The 21,527-nt window shown below is 30.6% G+C and overlaps 2 protein-coding genes across 2 annotated transcripts in view; one reads left to right on the plus strand and one right to left on the minus strand.

Annotated features, from left to right (window-relative positions):
• Positions 1-627: 627 nt before the first annotated feature.
• On the minus strand, positions 628-2,982 carry HELRODRAFT_178438 (hypothetical protein; the record flags this gene model as incomplete). Its single annotated transcript, XM_009026547.1, has 3 exons — positions 628-785; positions 1,254-1,373; positions 2,670-2,982. The coding sequence occupies 3 exons, from the start codon at positions 2,980-2,982 to the stop codon at positions 628-630; spliced, it is 591 nt and encodes a 196-aa protein (XP_009024795.1).
• Positions 2,983-7,663: 4,681 nt separating this feature from the next.
• The window catches only part of HELRODRAFT_85816 (hypothetical protein), a gene marked incomplete at both ends in the record, with an annotated part of 17,444 nt that continues 3,580 nt past the window's right edge, over positions 7,664-21,527 (plus strand). The window contains 15 exons of the mRNA XM_009026520.1: positions 7,664-7,795; positions 10,634-10,721; positions 11,103-11,265; positions 11,496-11,585; positions 14,481-14,545; positions 15,244-15,350; positions 15,424-15,507; positions 16,971-17,074; positions 17,246-17,323; positions 17,588-17,769; positions 18,251-18,432; positions 19,513-19,591; positions 19,966-20,056; positions 20,383-20,419; positions 20,610-20,721. Of these exons, the coding sequence (XP_009024768.1) occupies positions 7,664-7,795; positions 10,634-10,721; positions 11,103-11,265; positions 11,496-11,585; positions 14,481-14,545; positions 15,244-15,350; positions 15,424-15,507; positions 16,971-17,074; positions 17,246-17,323; positions 17,588-17,769; positions 18,251-18,432; positions 19,513-19,591; positions 19,966-20,056; positions 20,383-20,419; positions 20,610-20,721 (1,594 nt within the window). The remainder of the gene's footprint in view (positions 7,796-10,633; positions 10,722-11,102; positions 11,266-11,495; positions 11,586-14,480; positions 14,546-15,243; positions 15,351-15,423; positions 15,508-16,970; positions 17,075-17,245; positions 17,324-17,587; positions 17,770-18,250; positions 18,433-19,512; positions 19,592-19,965; positions 20,057-20,382; positions 20,420-20,609; positions 20,722-21,527) is intronic.

A 21,527-nucleotide genomic window follows, 5' to 3' on the forward strand; every position in this document is an offset into this window, starting at 1 on the left:
CAGTGTGGATAGGTTTCAAGAAGTTGGAAATTATCATCTGTTCCAAACATGAGAATTTGACGATAGTCATCTGCTCCAGAATCTAACAGTAAAAGGTTGACATTGCGATTTGTAACTGTTAATGTATTTTGTTTCATAATTTCATATAGAGAATGAGGAGTTAACTGTGGCAATTGTTCGTGTTTACGTTATTTTTCAATTGTCCTCTGTAAAGCGTAATACGGGTCACCACATTTAGTACACATAGACGACGGATTTATACACCTACATACACGTACGGTACGGCTGGTATGACAAAAACATAACGAAACAATAGTAAAACTACTAAACTATTTGTAAACAAATCTTTACTGACGTGAAAAAGACGACTTAAATAATAAAGTCTAAAAATGTTTTTTTTTTTTTTTATTTTAGGAAATTTTAAAAAAAACTGTTTTTTGAAATTTGTTTTGGATTTTCTTCGACTTTTTATCAGATAGAATATACATTTAACAGTTTTTTTGACAGTTTTATTGAAAAGTTTTGAAAAAAACAGAGCTTGTATATATACGCTGTTGCTTTCCACAGAAATGTTTTTAACAAATAACATTTTCCGGTTTCCAGCTCCTTAAAAATTTTCGATTCTGACTACGATTCCGACTCCGGCCATAATTTACGACTCTCATTCCCACTCTGACATTCTGTTCGTGTCTTCCGAATATGAACGTTGGTTGTGGCGTAATTACTGATCTGACTGGAGAGTTTCTCGCTTCTGACAACGATGGTATTCATGACTTTTTTAATACCTTTTTAAGTTAAAAAATGCTGTTATAGAACTTAATAATTATTTGCCTAAGTCTGGTGGCCAAATATTGAGACGTTGAACACGTTTGTAGAATACTCGTGATGATCGGTGAAATTCAAAGATGTTTAAAATGCAGAGAGCAGCCTGCTGTCCTGTGCGATGCATGGATTAACATGAATTCGCATGCACAGTGTGTGTTGTTGCTGTTGTTGATACCCCTTAAATGAAATTTTTAAAAATTATTTTAGCTAATCTCAAATTATAGAAAAAAAGTTTTTATAACTACTTTTTGATGAGAAGCAAAGATTACTGAACCTTTTTAAGCTACTTTTTCTAGAAGTCTCCCGTTCAATGAAAAAACACAATTTTTTAAATTTTAATTACATTAAATTTTCATAAAATAATGACATTATTCTATAATTTTGAGATTGTCCACAAAGTTTGAATCGAGAACCTCAAACGTAAGTACCTTCCACCCTGTTTCCATGATTGGCACTTTTCAAGAACTTTCTGCAGTGGCCTGCTGACCTCGCATCTAGTGGTGCTGGATGACTCCAATAAAGACCAAATCGTCTCTCATCGCCTTTACCTCAGCAATGAAGGTGAAATACCGTTTCATCTTGATTTCTTGCCTTTCAAAAAACCTTTCTGTGTAAAATTTATTTCTAAGCGTACAATTACAAATAAATATAGCTTTGATAAATAATCGTTATTTTTATTCTAAATGTGAATTTGCAATGATAGGCAGACTGTTATTTGTAATGTTAAATGGACATCCGAAATGCACGGGCCGCAATGTTCACGACGTTCATTAATGGCACCAACGACTCTTTCACTTTTTTTGTGAATAAATGGAATTAAAAAAAAATTAAATTTTATATCGAACTAATGTGGACCTCCAATTAAAATAGAAAATTTAGCTAAAGATAAGACTAAATTGAACGAAATTCCTAAAAATTGGTAAAAATTTAATTTGAAACCTAATTCAGCTTCCCTCACAACGATAAAATTAAATTAATTTTTGTACAAAACTACTAGTTTAATATAATAAATGATAAATTATATGTAAATAAATAAAATTTGATTAGGTTGAAAGCCTTCAAAATTTTTTCTCTATTTTATATGTTTTTATCGCAATCATTAGCTCCAAAGATTGCTTTCCTTTATCACATAACACATCTTCAATAAATAAATAATATCAAAACTATAGTTCAAAACTAAAGTTTTCAGCTTGTTATAATACACCATGTTGTTTAGAGAAAACTTTGCAGTCATAATGACACAACTGCATACATAATTGCACTCATCCTACAGTCAACATTTTCAAGAAATTGAATTAGTGCGCTTAAAACAGCTCAATTAGTGATTTTTTTCAGTGTAATTTTTTTCCATAATAGTTTTTATGAAACGGCCAGCTAAATTTGTCAAAATTGATAAAAAAACTCGAATCTTGTCATAAATTTTCAGAATTGTTCATTATAATATTGACATTGTTTCGAAGCAGTTTTACAAATATCCTTATCTTGGTTCATCGACATAATATGGTACGACAAATATCGTAAAAACAAAAATCCGACGAAATAGCGCAACAAAGCATCGTTGGTGAAATTTTCAAAAAAATAACATGAATGTTTGTTTTTTATAAATAAAATTTCCAAACGCAAATATTAAAAAATTCAATTGATATTTGTTCGTTTTTCATGATAAATTTTTAAAAAATGCAAAAATGATACAAAACATAATCAAATAATTTACTTTATTGCTTTATTAAATTAATTCGTAAAAAGTTTTAAAAATGTAAATTACAAAGTCAATTTATATGCAATGTGACGTAAATATTCCATTTGTGATATGGTATAATAAGTTGACAATATTGTTGTTAGACGTTTGTTCAGTTTGAGATATATGAACTTGGTGGCAGCTTTGTTTCGTTCATTTGCTTTGTACTGAACATTTTTTATACTCTTGTACTTTGCGGAATTGATAAATAAGCTTGTAAACATTCGAATGGTAACAATCAAAAAAATGCTGAAATGCATGATGCCATCCCTCAACTGAGTTTGTCCGTGGCAGGTTCTCTTGCCCCCGACCCCAAACATTCCAAAGTACCACTGGGGATCTTGGTGTTTTTCTGCGACTTCTTTTTTTGCGATCAATATAATTATCTTTTCAATATTCGTACACTTTTTCAACAACATCGGGGCAAGTTTCACTTAAATCTTCAAATGCAGTGATGACATCCCCAGGGGGAGAAAATGAAAACGCTAACCGAATTGTTACAAATAATTGTACGATTTCAGTTCCTTTATATGCAGTAGTGAGATTTTTTTCTTGCACTTTACGCCGGAGGCAATGTCCAAGGTGGAATAAACAACCGAATATTTTGTAGGTTCGAAAAACGGAGCTTATTGCATTCTGACTAGATTTTTCAAAATCCATCATAACAGTTTGTGGAGCAAGCACTGGTTTTAATTCAAGAAGTTTTCTAAAATAAAAACTAACATATTTTCTTGTTTTTAATTTCTTATTCATACTTCTTTTAAACCAAATATTGCTATGAAATGGTTGGTATTACTCACACAACAATTCGGACAAAGTACATCTTTTAAAATTTTGAATTATTCAAGTGTCGATTTAAATTGAGAACATATTATAAAATTGTAATTTTTCATTTTGATCTTTAAGTTATTTTTGTAGCTCGTATTTAGCTTTGATTTTAAACTAAGATAATTCATTCAACATTTTAAAAACATGCATAATTTTATTTTTGAATTTGAAAAATAAAACGTTGAAATTATTAAAAAATTATCAAAACGATTTTTCAAATTTCAGTGGACAGCATTTGGCCGGCACTTTGTTGCACATGGATTCAGCATATGAAATAAGTAACTCCAGGTGCATAAACAGTTGGTACATCTGTTGACCCATACGTCCAACACGTTCTGTCCTTTTTATTTTTTGGCTCCCACCCTATGGCCATACAATTTTTGTCAAACATACACTGTTTCTGGCATTCAGCCACTGTTTTTTTCTGAACGTAAAAATTTCTGTGATTTGCCAATTTCAGATTGGAAAAAGTTCTAAACCATTGGCAACCTGTTTCAAATATTGTTTGCAAACTCTGATTTATTTAAAAAAAGATACAGCTTAAAATAAAATTTGTGTCTAGTTAGTATTTATTAGCTGGCAAAATCAACTTACTTGTTGCAAAGATTAGTTGAAGTTATGTCAAAAAAGAGGTTTATTTTAAAGCAAAATTTATAAACTTTCCATCTTTCATTTAGCACTAAAATTTTGTCAAAATTTGACGAAATAAATCAAATAATAAAAAGGTTTGCTGGTTGTGTGTTTGCATATTGCTCATACAATTTATCAAATTAATAATACAAAACTAAAAAATTATTTTACAAATTGAACTGATAACAGTTGGATATATTTCCTTTCAGAGCTAAAGCTGAATAAAAATAAAACAATAAGAATACAGACCTCTTTTAAATGCCAAACAACAACCAACTAGGAGGGCTAACATAAAAATTTTGATGACGATCGTCTTTGAAGAATTCAATTCCACCGTGGATTTGTCTTTAACTCAGCTGCTAGCAGGACAAGCTGTAAAAGTATCTGAGCAATTGACTGAAAATCTCAGGTTGTTTAAATAGATGTTTTGCAAGCAACATATTGCACGATTGTGCAAGGGGTGAAATACAAAATTGAGGTGGAGATTAAGATAAAAGTTTAAGAGATTAAAATAGGGATTACCAAATGATGACAATTGTTATGAATAACTGTGTGTAAATGTGTAATTGTTTGTGTTCGTGTGTGTGGCGTGTGCGTGTGTTTGCTTGTAGACATTATGTTTTAAGAATTTAAATAAGTTTAATCCATCACGATCTTTTTAAAAGTTTAACATAAGCATTGTTACATACGTTTTTTCTTATCAAAGGATTACAATAATAATTGAATTTGACATGACTTTTTTTGTTTAAAAATTTATCTAACATCAAGAGGATTACAAACTATTATTATCAATCATTATTGTACTTTAATATTTCCAATTGGGTCAAATAAAAAAAAAAAAAAAACAAATTTTATTTTATTTTTATATTCAACATTTTTGTTAAAATTTTAAAAGTTTCTTCATCAAAAAATTGCTGTAGGTTTTGGTATTTTGTTTTTAATAACTTGGTCAGAGTGATATTTCATTGAATGATTTAATAATTGAAAAAATTTTACAACTTATTTCCATTTCAGCGTTCTTTTTTTACCGCAGAGAGTTCAGTTCTGCTGTGTGTTAAAATAAATAATAAATCTTAGGGTTAGTCTAAATTTTTCAAATTTTCAAATACAAATCTTTTAATTTTTTTTTCGACTTTAAATATTTTTTTTTACAAAATTTTGCATAAAAACAAATATTTGTTTTTGTCACAAATTTCGTGTTTACTTTTCCATGAAAAACATTCTTGAGCTCATCATTCAATATTCTACAATACAGCAAATTGAGTCATAAACCCAAATTTCTGGCTTGATTTTATATAAATTAAAAATGGTTTACTCAATTTGCTTTTATTACCGATTAGAGAACCTCAAATTATGAAAATGTGGCATTCTATTTCATTTTTTTGTTTGTGATAAGAAATATATTCAATCAATTGAGTAACCGTAGTTGAGGTTCACAACAAAGGAAACAGAGGCAACCAGAGTACGGTTTATTTGTCTTACGCCTACTTATGTGAGGTTTTGTTAAAACTAATAAAAAGTTTTTCGTGAATACTATGTGCGGTAGCGACCTTAAAGACTTTCACGGAAACAATGTAAGGCCACAAATCCATTCCATAAAAAGACAGCGCAAGATTTAACTCAAACAAGATTATACAGCAAAACATCTTCCAACCGTTTCAGTTCAGTTGCTGAGTGACTGATGCCATGCACTTATCATTCGAAATCTGCTGCTGTTATTGTTCCCACTACCAACTGTTTTTCAACGTTTGCAGTTTTTGAAAAATTTCAGCCAAATTATTTCTTTTTCAAGATACATACCACATGATTTTCATTTTTTTTATTGAATTAATTTTTTTATTAAATTGTCTTTGGTTTTTAAGTTTTTGGAATCTATTAGAAATTTACTGAGAGTTTAATCGTCTGTACCAAGTTTAATTATATAAAAATATTTATGATAATAAGATACAATTGATAAAAATGATGATTGCACTAAACAGAATAAAAATGTATGTTTCATGTTTTGTTTTTTGAATAAGTTCAAAAAATGTTGATTGAATTTGTTTATATTCGTCGGGAGGTGATTCCCATTCCATTTCCCAACGCATCATTACGGGGTGATGGTGTAGCGGTTAAGTGTTTGGCACTGCTATCACGGTGACCGGATTCGATAGCAAAAAGATCCTGCCTATCACTTGCAATGTGTCTGATGTGTTGTTTCACGTGCATTTACCTGCTCTGTGTGTATGTTGTTGATGCCTCTAAGGATTGTTGAAAAGAGATTTGTAATAATAATAATAACACAGCGCATCAAATCACGCTGCGAATAAAAGTGTATTTGTTTATTTCGATAATTATATATATATTGGTGTGATCATGTTCAAGGTTTTAAACGAAATTTCACCAGATTACATAACTTATAAATTTACCAGAAAAGGGACACACCTAATTTCTGCCTTTAGTCAGATGATACGAATCTCTTAAGGGTGCCAGTGGCGAGGTTACAGATAGGATAACGTGATATTGAAATTGCTGGTCCCACTGTGTGGAACAGTCTCCCTGCATCGCTAACAAAATCTGGGCTTCAACTTGAATCATTTAAAAAAGATTTAAAAACATTTTTACTTTCGTTGAAGTCGCATTAAATTTGATATTGTACTTATTCTCTTTGCACGTATATAATTGTTTTATATTTTGAGAGCGCCTGTGAGAACATTGAATGGGCGCTATATATATTGCCTCAATAATAAGTAAATAAATAAATAAATATATATATATATATATATACTGTATATATATATATTATATATAAATATATATATATAATATATATATATATATATATATATATAGTGTATTTATTATATAATCGAACTTGTTTTTGTCACAGTTACATAAAGATATCTCGAGCTAACACTAGTTGCATATTTTTTGTTAGACTTTTCAAACAGAGAGAGACATCGAGTGAATGGCTCAGAGGAATCAAAATCGTTTTGGTCGTATCCACCAAACTGCTCAAATTTTCGAAGGATTTGGTAGTGTCACCGGCAAGGAAAAGATGAAAAATGGCAGTTTTAATGAGGTTAACGGCGTTGTAAACGTTACTTTTGCAGGTCCAAAAAAATGTAGAAGAGTTATAGGAGATGCAACTCCATCTGAGAATAAAACTAGTGCTATGAGGAGTATGAAAGTTTTGTGTTGTTAAACAAAATTCAAATTTTTACATTTCAATATACAGATTTTATAAATTATTTCAATTCAATTTTAATAATAAAATTTATTTTTTAACGACGCGCTTACGTTACTTTATGTTAGTCATATGCAGAGAAAGATTTCTTTGTTACATAATTTGAATTGACATCGAATGATTGATAGGTTAATTGTGGAGTATACTCATAATAAACCAATAACAAATTACTTTGAAACAATGATTGCGATAAAATTTTGATAACAAATTTAAATACTAAATTTAACGATATTAGTTGGGCTTCAAGACAGAACTGACGTTAAATATTGATATATACGTAAACAATATATCTGTATACACAACTAATGAAAAATATTTTTTGGACATTGTAAATAAAGTATATTTGACAAATAAAAAAATAATTTGTCGACATTGTAATTTAACAAATAAAAAAAAACCTTTAAATTTTAGAAAAAACATATGATGAGGTAAAAGCAGAATGCCTGGAAAATAGAAGTTTGTTTGAAGATCCAGACTTTCCCGCTATAGACTCCAGTGCTTTTTTAACTGTATCTAAACAAGAGAAGTTTGAATGGCTGAGACCCAAGGTTAACATTTTTTTTTTGCATTTGTTTTTTTATTTGTTTATTCATTTATTTTATTATCATCTAAAAAAGAAAATGTGCATCTGGCAACAAAAACAAATCATTTCTAACAGTTTCGCTTTTTACATGACGCCCGATTCTAACAAAATTTACATCAAACATGTTTTTTATTACTTTATGTTTTACAAAAAATACTTTTGAACACCTAACAAAATAAACTGTGATAAAAAAATTTAGTAAAGCCAAAAATTGACGTTTATCATATTCGCTTCAGCTGATAGCCATAGCACTACGTAAAGTATATTATTCCTATTACTCTTCTTCATTGTAATATTAATAATATTGATTTAGTTATTATTATTTTAATGTGATAAAATAAAAAAAATGACTTTAACAAATAAAGTGTTATATAAAACAGATGAGAAAAGTCAAAGATATAAATCATTAATAACGAAATGACATGATAAGTTTGTCATCTATTTAGTAAATTTCATCTAACACTCAACGCAAGCTGGACAGCAAACACGATAAACTGCAATGGCAATAATTTGTTAATGCAAATTGTAATGCAACTTGCGTAGAAGAATTTAGTTTAGTATTGTTTTTGAAGCAATTTCCGCGTATATTTTATTTATTGGTTCATTATTGAGTTACAATGAAACAAACGAGATGATATTTATTTTGTAACAAAAAACAAAAAATGCTGTAAATAATTTACAAACGCGTTTATATGCAAATTCTGTGCATTCACAATAGAGGCAGTTGAATTGAAAAAATTCTCATACGTCCAGAATTTTTGGTGAATCTATTGACTAATTTTTTGGAAATATTTTGGTTAAAACTATAGTTTTGTATTATATTTTAATCTGTGGATGGACTGAAACGCTTTCAAAATTCATATAGAGAGTTCATTTAACTTCACCTAACCCCTAACTAAGGTGTTTATTGTGTGGGAGACTTCAACCTCAAAGTCATCCGTGCCTACGCTTCTGGATACGTCTATTCTTTATATCGTTATTCGTTATTACTACGTAGGCCTACTTGCCGTAGTGTAGGTATTTTTTTAGCGTCTTGTTATAATGTAACAAGCTTTACTAACAATAACGCGTAAACTTAATTAACAAACATGATCTGCTACGAAGGGAACATTGTTTTTTTCTGAAACACATGTACACTAACACGTTTAGACGTACAAATACTAACACACTTTACACATATGCACATACTAACACATGCACCCACACACAACACACATACTAGCAAACACAGACACAACGCCACATAAACAACGTGGCAACTAATAAAAAAATAATAGCTGCTTTTAATTAACTGCATGCATGACGTGACAATGCTCCAAAAAGTTTCTATTTGACGACTTAAATAGGATGAAAATAAAAATTCAATTATCTCTTAGCTACATAAAACCATTTTTAAACGTTAAATATAACTCACAATTAGAAAATGTTTCTCTTTTTCTCTGTCTCTCTCTCTCTCTCTCTTCTTCCTTTTCTCTCAAACAATCAGCATACTTTTTTATATATTCATATAGTATTTTTTATTTTTTATCTTTCTATGTTTTCTCTTTTTCTCTCTCTCTCTTTCTTTCTCCTTCATTTTTATTTTGTCGTTTTTTATTTCATTCGCACGTTTACTCCATCATTTACACTAACTAATTAAAATTTATCGTTATATTTTTCCTCATCGTCTCCCCTCTCACATCTGTTCATCTGTTTTTCTTCACTTTTCCAAATTTGTCCACTATCTTTTTCTATTTTCAAAATAACATTTTACGGTTACTATTATAAAATATCATGGTCTCCTCTCTTTCTCCCTCTCTCTTATTTTTCTTATCTCTCATTCTCAGTCTCATTCATTCAATGTTCTTTTCTCTGATCTTTCATATTTTTTATTTTTTGTTTTTGATTCTTTTTCTTTTACTTTCTGTCTGTCTATTTTTTCTATTTCCTTTTTTTATTTTTCTATCCAAAGGCCTCTACAAACCAACTTCTTCCAATCAGCTTAAATACATCTTGGTACCGCTACAATTGTTATCATTATTGTAATTATTAACATTGATGTAGTTGTTTTTATTATTATTTGTATTATTATTGTTATTATTATTATTATACAAAACCTTCATCATCAATAGCCATTGTCATTTATGGTATACAACACAATCATCATCATTAATCCCATTACCGACACCATCATCATCATCATCATCATCGCCACCATCATATGCATTATTATTGTTATTATTCTTCTTCACGTTTAACACCATCCAAATAAACATCGCTAATATCACTCAACTTCTTCTTATTATTATAATTGGATTATTTATATAGCGTTGTTTGTTACACTCACATGCGTTAAACACATACAGATTGATTTTATTTGCAGCATTTCATGTCCACTCTATCGAATTGTATTGCTAAAAAATTTGTCCTGTTAAGTGGGATTTTAATTTTCTTTGAAATTCCAATTTGACGTTCTACGATTTTACAATACGAGTGGCAGACTATTCCAGATCTTGGGTCCCGTGACTACAAAATCTCTTAAACCAACAGAAAGTTGAGTTTGATAAACCGATTGTAAAGTCAAATCATTTGATCGCAACATGTAACACAGTGATGGAGTATTTTTGGGAACAGTTCTATCTATCAGCCGGTCCAAAGATTTCTTTATGAGTTTCACTTTTAGTAATTAATGAGCACGTTCCTTAATAACAACTTCATGTATCAATTTATAATCAACATTGAGTTACATGAAGTTTTAACAAAATTTTTTATTCGTATAAAAAATATTCAATAAATTAGCATAAACGTTGAAAATTTTTTTTAGGACATTCTTCTAAGAAGCGGAAATGACGCAAAGCCTAAATTCATCTCACAGAATGCCACAAGATTTGATATCAAACAAGGAGCATTAAGTGAAGTTTTTCGAAATTTAAATAAAAATAAATCTGTTCATAAAAGATTTATATTTAAAAACATCAAACGTGTTTATTATTTTCATTTTTGAAACTTTTCATATATCTACAATACATGGTTATTTTTTATAAGAAATAGTTACCAAATATCTAACAAAAATATCAATATATTTATATATAGAGACGCGATTGTGCAATGTGCAATGGTCACGATGCCTGGCACAGATGCTGGCGTGACCGAGTTTAAACGCCAAGAAATCCCTGTCTATCACATTAAATGCGTGTGATGCGTTGATTGTAGTGCTATGTGTGTCTGGAGTGACGTCTCGAAAAAATAATGAAAAAAAAATCAAAAATAATTTAAAAAAATGAAACTATCAGGTGATTGTTGGTTGTTGGCAGCCATGGCAACCTTGACCCAGTTTCCTAAACTTTTTGACGTGGTCGTTCCCCCTAACCAATCATTTGACAAGGATTACGCGGGAATTTTCAAATTCAATTTTTGGGTCTTCGGTGATTGGATGGAAGTTTACGTCGATGATAGGTTGGGATTATAATGATGAGGAACGTGAACATGATGAAGAGGGAGTTGAAATGATGGGATGATTATGACGGCAATGCTGAATATTAAACTTGTCAGAGTGATAATAACGATGGTAATGATTTTTATGATGAGGATAATGAGGATGATGAAGATTATGCGTATAATGATAAACACAAAATAAAAAATATAAATTAGAATTGAATAATTGAGTTTGACAAACTTTTTTTCAGAATTCCGACTATAGATGGCGAAGTTGTTTTTGTACAATCATCTGATGATACTGAGTTTTGGAGCGCGCTTTTTGAAAAAGCATACGCCAAGTAGGCTTTGTGTAAAACTAAATATTAAGGCTTATATATTTATACCAAAAAATTTTATGGATATATTTTAATATTATATTTAATACTATTAGGGAATCATAATACAACTAGATCATGCTCATTTGACTGTTTACCTTCACAGATTATTAAGAAGTATATGGACATGTTTCTGCCATTTTTCACCTTTTTGTTCCTTTTTCACCTGTGCTTCTTTCCGGCTCATTTCCGTTAGCTTTCAAAAACGCTATGGGAAACCCTATATTGAATAAAGTACTTTGAACAAAAATGAACTTTCAAGTTATCGAACTTTGTGTTTTTATCTAAATTTAGTTTTTAGCAACTTGTCACTCATTCACGCCAATAGTCATTATTCGGTTTACCAATCTGGTTATCGTCAGTGCCATTCAACTAAGACGGTTTTATTGGATATTTTTTAAAATTTGTATTTTTGCACAAATGCTCGAAATGTATCTTTTGCTCTATTAGACGTGTACTCTGCCTTTTGTTGTGTTGTCAATTATTCATTACTTTTACACAAGCTCAAATATTCATTTAGAGTATCGGGTGTCGTTCATTGATGGATTGAGTTATACCTTTCTGGTCGTACACAACAGACCCTGTTCAGATCTAACTTGACACATGTTGAATCTGTGTGATGCGGTGTTTCACAGGGGTCGGTTCTCGGCCCCCTCCTGTTTGTATTGCACAATGCAGATTTTTTAAATATAATTTCAAACATCACGGGTTTGCTGTTGATATTAAGACTATTGCTAGTGCCCCCTTTGTCGTTTTGATGATCTTGTCTGCAGACTCAGATCATGTCTCTTAAAAATTAATGAGTGGATGATGGCGAATAGGCTTAAATCGAATCAATCAAAAATTCAGTTTTTACCGGTTGGCACTAGGCAGCAATTGGAAAAATGAACATTGAGTCTACCAGACTTGGTGAATCTGACATTGAATTTTGTACATCTGCGCGCAACATGGGATTTGTTTTTGACAATAACATGTCTTTTAACGTTCCTACAAGGGCAATTTTGAAAGAATGCTCTGGACAATTGCTTAGGTAAGCTTAGGCGCATCAAACGATCTTTAAGCAAGCATACTCTTCAATGTTTTGTTTATTTCTTCTTTATCCACTCAAAAATAGACTATTGCCTGTCTGGTGTAAATATGTGTGTTTCAGGCGGCCTTAAATACGATCACGTTAAGCCAATACTTTTCACTGGCTTCCGGTTTATCAAAGAGTTATCTTCAAGATATGTTTAACGGTTTTTAGATGTATTAAAAGAGTTGGCTCTAAATATTTAACTGACAGAGTCAATCTCAGAACAATGCCACTGCTTAGTCAAACATTATGCCCTAACAATTCAGGGTTACTCTATGTACCTGACGCAAACTTGGCTCTTGGTCGAAAAACTTTTTTCATAATGGGTCCTGCTATCTGGAATGGTTTGCCAAGGCACCTTCGTGATCCTGCCTTGTCTGTTATTCTACTTCGTAAAAGGCTGTAACATCATTTTTTTGTCCAACCTTACCCGTGCTAATGTCTTTTTCTCTCCATTCACTACATTGCTTTAATTAAGTGCTACGCAATGTACTGCAATAATCGTTATCATTTCTGAGATCTTTTTAAAGGGCGCTTACAAACACATTAATAGAAATAAGATGTGGATTGCCATAAAATCTTACCTTTAGAGTGAGATCGTTTTGAAACTTCTGTCTAAATCTCACCAAACGTGATAGGTATATTTCATTGAAAAAACTTGACCATTTTATTTTAGTCCCTGTGGTTTAATGGTTTACTTAAGGTTGTTTTTCAAATATTTTAGAATAACATCAACTTTGTTTGAAACTTTTGAAGCGATATGTTTTTGGTTAATTTACAATACAAGACATTCATAATCTTTGTAGGAATGAATAGATAAGAATCGATTTATTAGTTGACGATATCACAGTTTTTGAGTCCACTGAATCCTATCCCAATTCATATATTCAAAAAATATCTAGTGAATTTAATTTCTTTTAAGGTGTCATTTATGCCTCAATTTCAATCACAAGCTGTTACCATTCAATTTTTTGATTAATCTATTCTGGATACGTTAAAAGTTCAAACCAGTATCCATCCTGTTTTTTTTATAAAGTTCTGAATAAGCTCTTTGGTTGAATTTGTGTGAACATTTGACTCGTAAAAATCGTATGCCATTATACCAATCTGGAAATCAAAAATTTCACTTGAACAAAACGGCGGTTTTAAAAGTTTTTAAAAATTTATAATCGATAAACGATTAAAAAATAAAACAGAGAATCTTGTACAAATTGGATTTAGTGATGCTTAAATATTTCAACGGCTTGGCTCCCAGATACTTAACTTTTTTTTAATTTTCATAAACAACTGAAATCTACTAAGTCAAATATATTATATGTACTGAAAACAAACCTGTTGACAAGTATTTGAAATAAACTGCCAACGGTGCTTTGTCAAACAGGATTATCGCTAGTGGAATTTGGAAAAGGCCTAAAGTCATATTTGTTTAAAATATCATCATGATCTTGATTAATGGTCTGAATAGATCTGGAAAAAATTTTCTAACATTAATTAGCGCTATACTAATTCTAACTACAACAAAAACAACAACATTAATAATAACTATTAATGTAATAGTTTGATAGTAATAAATATATTATATGTTTATAAAATTATTATAAATTTCACAATAAGTAAATATTGTGAAATTTAAGTAAGTTTGTTTATGTGAGCATCAGTTGTTTCCATATTTGATATTTTAATATTTAATTATTGTTATGTCATAATATCATGTAATTATAATAACAATAATTTTATTTTTATAATAAAAGTTAATAATTTTTATTATTTTGTATCGCAATTTTCAGATTAGTTGGATCTTATGAAGCGATGGAATGTGGATTAATGGGCGAAGCTTTTGAGGATTTTACAGGTTGCGATGATGATGGTGGTGATTACTTAGATTAGAATAAATATGATGATAGTGATGATGTTACAAATGACGGCATTTATGACTTGAAAAATAAAACATACTTTGACATAAAATTACTAATATTACTTTTATTGAAGATAGAAAATCAAATCATTAATATTTCTTTTTTAATTGAGCAGTTGATGGCGTAGAGGTTAAAGGTGCCTGGTCATGCTTTATAGCGACTGGACTCGATTGCTAAGCGATCCAAGCCTTTTATATTCAGTTTATGATGCGTGGTTTCACGCCTGTTCACATACACAAAATTATTAATTTAAAAGAATAATAAAACTTCAGCTCTAAATTTGCTTTTTAGAAACTTTTTAATACTTATTGCAGTTTTCAAATTCGCTGAAAAACACTTTTTATTTCTTTCCATTCTTTAAAAAATCAGATTGAAAAAAGGCAGATTCTGTAATTCTGCAAATTTGTAATTGCAATTTGACAAAATTATCACTGAAGTCTGAACATTTACTGATCTTACAGCAAAAACCATTTGAAATTTGAAATTCAATTACGTATCCGTAATCAAGCATCTATCTATCAGTACCTACGCAGAGAAAGCTTCGTAAATCAAACTTTTTGTTATATTCTATGATTATCATAATTACAATGTTATTAATATTATTTTTGTTATTATTGTTGTTATTATTATTCAGGTGGCATAGCTGAAATGTTCGATCATGCTGCAAAGCCACAAAAAAACTTGCTTGGTATAATGATGAAGGCGTATGAACGAAGTTCTCTTATGGCATGTGCTGCAACGGTTGGCTCATATAAGAAATTTTACATAATTATCATAAAAAAATAATTTACTAAAAAACTTTTAAAAAATGTAGGCGAGCGGTCTTCCTCCGATGGGATCAATCTTACCGAATGGACTTGTAACTGTACATGCCTACAGTATCACATGTGTTAGAATGGTTCGTTTGATGAATCTGTTGAAATATAACTTATTAAAACAGAAATAATCGGAATAATAATATTTATTGACAAAAACAATACACGTTCTCATGGTTAGCTAACTAAAATGAGAAAAGGAAATATATCTTAACAGCAAAGTAAACAGAACTATGGAAATTTACAAAATGAAAGTTTTAAAAACACATATATATTATTTCGATACTTTCCCTTGCTCCAAAAATTTATCACATCAGTTCCTTGTTTACATTTCCTGCTTTGAACGGTTTTTATGTATGTTTCCGGTTAATGTACATCTAATAAGTATGCCTCAGCTTGCACCATATACTTAAAAAACTTCTCGGGTATCTGCAACTATGACCTATCTTTTCGTTGAACTTTTGAGTTATCTGTAGTTTCGTCCGAAATCATTATTTCTTCTTCTAAATCATCATTTTCACTATTTGAATCATATTCATGCAAGTTATTCGCTGTTGTCTGATGCCAACTGAAGACATGGAGTTTATCGTTCCTTTACCTACATCAGCCAGGAAGAAATAACTCTGGTAGCTTATTTTCTTGTGATGCTAGAAGCCCATTGTTTAACTCATTCCACAAAGTTTTCAATCTTGCAGTTTGGCCAGATACGTCTACATCTGCTATCCAATTGAAATTGAAAAAAATTACTGCAAACTTAGAACAGCTGATCTTTAGTTGTCGCTTCAATGTTCTTTTTTAATTCTTCAAATGCTGTGTTCTTGACTAATATTTTTTGATAAGTTTCTTCTGCAACTGCATTCACAATTACTGACTTGGCATTACTGTTTGCTTTTTTGAACAAATCTGATTTCTCTCTAAAATATTTTTTTTTGTTCAGTTTGAATTTCTGATGACAATTCTGGTCTCATTAACTTCCCTTCAATCACATCAATGCGCCCTTTTGGTAATCCAGAAAATCTCGAACTCGACGTTTCCAAAGTGGCCAATCAGCTGCGCAACCCAATTGTTTTATTTGAAGTTTTAAATCCATTTCTTAGGTTTTAATAATAATTTCAGTCAAACAAAAAATTTACTTTCTTGCTTCATTGGAAAGCCACGAATTGCAATTTCTGTTTAAATAATATATTTTTCTAAACTATTTTTTGTTAAGCGATCTGGGCATATAACCTGTAGGAATTGGGAATAAAGGAATGAATGAATGGATGGATTGGATAGATTGATAAATGGATGAATTAATGATTGAATGAATGAACGAATGAATAATCAATTAAATGAAATAACACTTAAATGAGGAATTGAAAAATAAATGTTCAAATGAGGATATAAATAAGAGAAAATAAAAAAATGAATGACTTATATATTAATGAATGAACAAAGGAACGAACGAAAGAACAAACGAATGAATGAACGATAAATAAATAAAAGAATGAATGAATGTGTGAGTGAATAAATAAATAAATTAATTATCTAATTATTAATTAATCAGATGCCAATCCAGCAACCCAATGGTGAAATAGTTGAAGTGCCTATGATAAGATTACGCAACCCTTGGGGTACGGAGCATGAATGGAATGGAAAATGGAGCGATAAGTAAGGGGAAGTTTTTTATTTTAAAAAATGACGGTCATTAGGATGATTGAGTTTGCAAATTTTTGGCTTTTTTGCGGACTTTAAATTGCAGTTATAATGAGTAATTTTCGCTTAAAAAATATTTGTTTTATAATTTGTTTTTTCACATATTATTTTATTTGTATTATGTAGGTCTGAAGAATGGCGTTCAATATCAGATGAGGTGAAGAAAGAGATTGGATTGGTTGTGAATGATGATGGAGAATTTTGGTAATGAAAACGATTTTACTTTCAGAAAAATATGACCAAAAAATAAATAAGTTAAAATTACAAATGTAATGTGATAAAATTTTATTAAAATTAGAATGTTGAGTAATCTATAATGGTCACTTCAAGCGTATACATAGTAATTGCTGTAATCAAAAAAAGTTTAAACGATGCCGCGGAACGTTATAAGAATTGCGCTGCATAAATTACGATAATTTAAAGATTGGTTGGACAATGGATCAATATTATCAGTATTAATTTTTAAAGGATGGACTTCAAAGATTACAGCGCAAATTTCAACAGCCTTGAAATCTGCCACCTGTCTCCGGATTGCTTGGAAGATAAAGATCCGCTGACGGGGGAGCCAGTTAAGAAGTGGTGCGTGAACAGGCTGGATGGATGTTGGCGAAAGAAATTGAATGCTGGTGGCAGCCTAGAGTGTAGTCCAGGTGTGTTCTTTTTTCTTTGTCTCTTTTGTTCTTTGGTATTTTATATTCACAGGTGCGAATCTAAATTAACCAATCTTCTTCATTAGTTACAAAATTGAGCTGTTTGTGTTGCAAAATTGCTTCAAGTATCTACAGACTACATGTCTAAGAAGAATACTTGGTGTGTACGCCTACGACAAGCACTAAATTTTCAGTTGGATTGATGATATAAGAAGCTGGTCGTGTTGTTGAATAGCGAGTTATTTCAAAATGTTATATTTCGCACGTGCAACCTTCATAAAAAAACAACTGTATTTGTCTAATTTGTTAATTTTTATATAAATTATAAAAAAAATTAACTTTACCGTTTTAAAATTATACCTTATCCACCAAACCACAGCTTATTGCCTAGACCAAAGTAAATATTAAAAATGAGCTAATAACTAACCACACTGTCAAACAGCTCTAAACTGAACTATGCTAAACTGCTAAACTATGACAGGCAGCTTCTGGATCAACCCTCAGTATCATTTCGAAGTGACGGATAGTGATGAAAATGATGACAAACAAGAAGGAACTGTCATCATCGCTCTAATGCAGAAAGATAGGCGTAGGCTGACATCTGAAAATCTTGAATTACTGGCTATTGGATTCGTTGTTTATAAGGTTTCGTTGGAAAAAAATGTTAATTAAATGATTTTCATCGATTAACTAAGAGAAATATTGTTAATATTTAAGGTTTTGTGATAATACGTAAATTAAATATTTATTCTCAAGATTTAAAAAAAAACTGAAAAATTAAGATTATTTGGTGTATTTGTTGAAAATTGTGAGTAAGTTGTTCAAACAATACACAATGTTTTGTTGACAAAACTTTCTATTAAGAAAGAATTATTTAGGAATGAATTAAATGAATGAATGAATGAATAAATGAATGAATAAATGAATGAATGAATGAATGAATGAATAAATGAATGAATGAATGAATGAATGAATGAATGAATGAATGAATGAATGAATGAATGAATGAATGAATGAATAAAATAAATAAATGAAAGTTGTCCAGGTTTTTGTAGATGAAAATATTAAAAATAAATTGTTTGCTTTGAGGAAACATAATTAATTTTTAGAGTTATCTTGAAATGAATAATTAAATTACGAAGAATCTTTGAGAAAAAATAAGTAAGTTAATAGATTTTCTAAGTTTTATTGATAATAAATAATTTCAACAAAAAAAATCTTTCTAGATGGAAGGTCCAACTAATCGACCGTTAAGTAAGGAATACATTGCCGAAAAAGAACCAGCTGGTCAGTGAATTAGTGAATAGATGAATTTGTGAATTAGTAAATTAATGATTTGTTGATTTGAAGCATTAATAAATTGGTGAGTTAATTAAATAATAATAATAATAATAATATTCATAAAATGAGTAATGGAATGAAAAATAACAACGGTTATAGGAAATTTGAAATATTAAAATTCATTTAGTAGCCCTTTAGTTATATTTTTGAAACTTCTTTCTCATTTACTTTTATAAACATCAACAACACACACACGCGCACACACACGCACACATACACACACACACACACGGTAATATGCGTGAATCCACACACACACACACAATCATAGAATGTGACACGCGGGAACCTCTTCCCGTTCAAAGCAGGTCACTCCAACGACTGCACCAGCCACCTTTTTATTCAGACAATCAAATTCTTCAACTTTGTATACATTTTATTTTTTTTAACTAATTCTTTGAGGATTGTGTAAACCTAATAGATTGGTCTAGAGCATACGTCTGCGAGAGAGAGATTTGCGTAAGACTGAAGTTGGAGCCAGGTGAGTTAAATGGACTTTTTATTCGTGGCAGTTGATGTAACGTTGGAATACGTACATGAGCTGTTCTAACGTCTGCTGCAATTAATGCAATACTTTACTTAATGATATTGATTAAATAACAACATCGTCGTCGTCATCTAAATAATCATCACCATCATCATTATCATCATCTTCGTACATCAATACGCTCATCATCAACAACTAAACCACCATTCTTTTCAACACGTCATCATCATCATCAACAACTAAACCACCATTCTTTCCAACACGTCATCATCATCATTATCATCATCAACAACAACTAAACCACCATTCTTATCAACACGCCATCATCATCATCACCATCATCATCACCACCACCATCTCTTCCACAGGACACTACTGTTTGATCCCATCGACGTTTGATGTGGGAGAGGAGGGGGATTTCCTTATAAGGATATTCAGCGAGAAGCCCGTTCCATCAGTGTGAGTGATAATAATGATGATGATGATGACGACGATGATCATGATGACGATGATGGTGAATTTAGCTCGATAATGACGTCAGTGAAGTTGTTTACGATGATTTCATTTCGCCAAGAATGGATGAAGTCAATTTTTTATATTCCTTTTATGCTACGGTGTCACAATAATTTTTATCATTATCACGTTTGTGAGGTTGGGATATCGTTACATTCAAATCCTGGAGCTATGAGGGCAGGCACCTTAACTTCTGTTAAATAGTCAACAGTCATTTTTTATTCATTTTCCAAGTTAATGCTACACGTTATATTGTTGAAAATTCAACCCAGACAAATTGACGACAAGACAGCCATCAAAAAATGCGATGTGAGAAAAAAAGATACAACAATAATATTTTTTTAAATATTTTCTTAAATTTTCATCTTATGTTATTGTTTCTTACTATTAATTAATAGTTTAGTTTAATCACTTGCCAAAATTTTGTTATCAAAAAAATTAATAAAATTCCGCCATTTTAACTTCCGGCAACTATGAATTACCCACCAATCAGAAAGAGGACCTTGCAACCATGTCCCTGAGACTTGCTTTTGAAAAATTAACGGGTGTAGAAAAAGAAATGAATGTTTATCAGTTTCAAAATCTTCTCAAGTCAGTTTTCAAAAATGGAGGTTAGTGGTGGCTCAGTAGTTAGAGTTCCTGGCTCTTGCGTTGCAGCGACCTTGTTCGTATGCAAAGAGAGACCCAGATTTTTGAAAACAGTAAACACATTCATAAAAATTTAATTTACACATGTATATATATATATATATATATATATATATTTACAATATTCTATAAATTCTACCGAATGTTTGGTGTTAATATGTTTGTAGTTCGTTTTTTCCATTTTTTCTCACTAAAGTTTTTTGGTGAACGTTTAGTTTATTAAAATTCAAAATAAACTTATTTTTTGAATTCATGCTGCAAATAAGGCCATATTTAGATTCCGAATGAATCATCATCAGGGCTCCTTGCTGTATATATAGGGAAATATTGACTTTGTCAAGATGAACTTTGACGTTGTAAAAATTAACTTTGGTGTTGTAAAGTTGAACTTTGATGCGAATTAGGTGTCAGGTTTCTTTATTACAGAGTGGTGCTATCTTCTTTGGTCTCCTTTTCTTCATCGATAGTATCATATTCTTCTTTGTCACTATTTACGATGCTAGTTTTTATTACTTCTTGGTTTTCGTTGTTGTGCACGTCAACATGACTCATATATCGGGATTAGTGACTAGAAGGCTTACGATGCATAAACAGAGTGGTGCTATCAAATCTCATTCGGACTCAACACACTCAATCACAATTATCCGTGAAATCCTCGACAGCAACACCAAAGTAATATACCAGAAAAGCAACTACACGCATCTTTAAATTGCAGAAGCAGTCCTAATTGACATTAATAAACCAAAAATAAATATCAACAAAAAATGCA

Source organism: Helobdella robusta, assembly GCF_000326865.2.
Source record: "Helobdella robusta unplaced genomic scaffold HELROscaffold_48, whole genome shotgun sequence".
NCBI classification, from domain to species: domain Eukaryota; kingdom Metazoa; phylum Annelida; class Clitellata; order Rhynchobdellida; family Glossiphoniidae; genus Helobdella; species Helobdella robusta.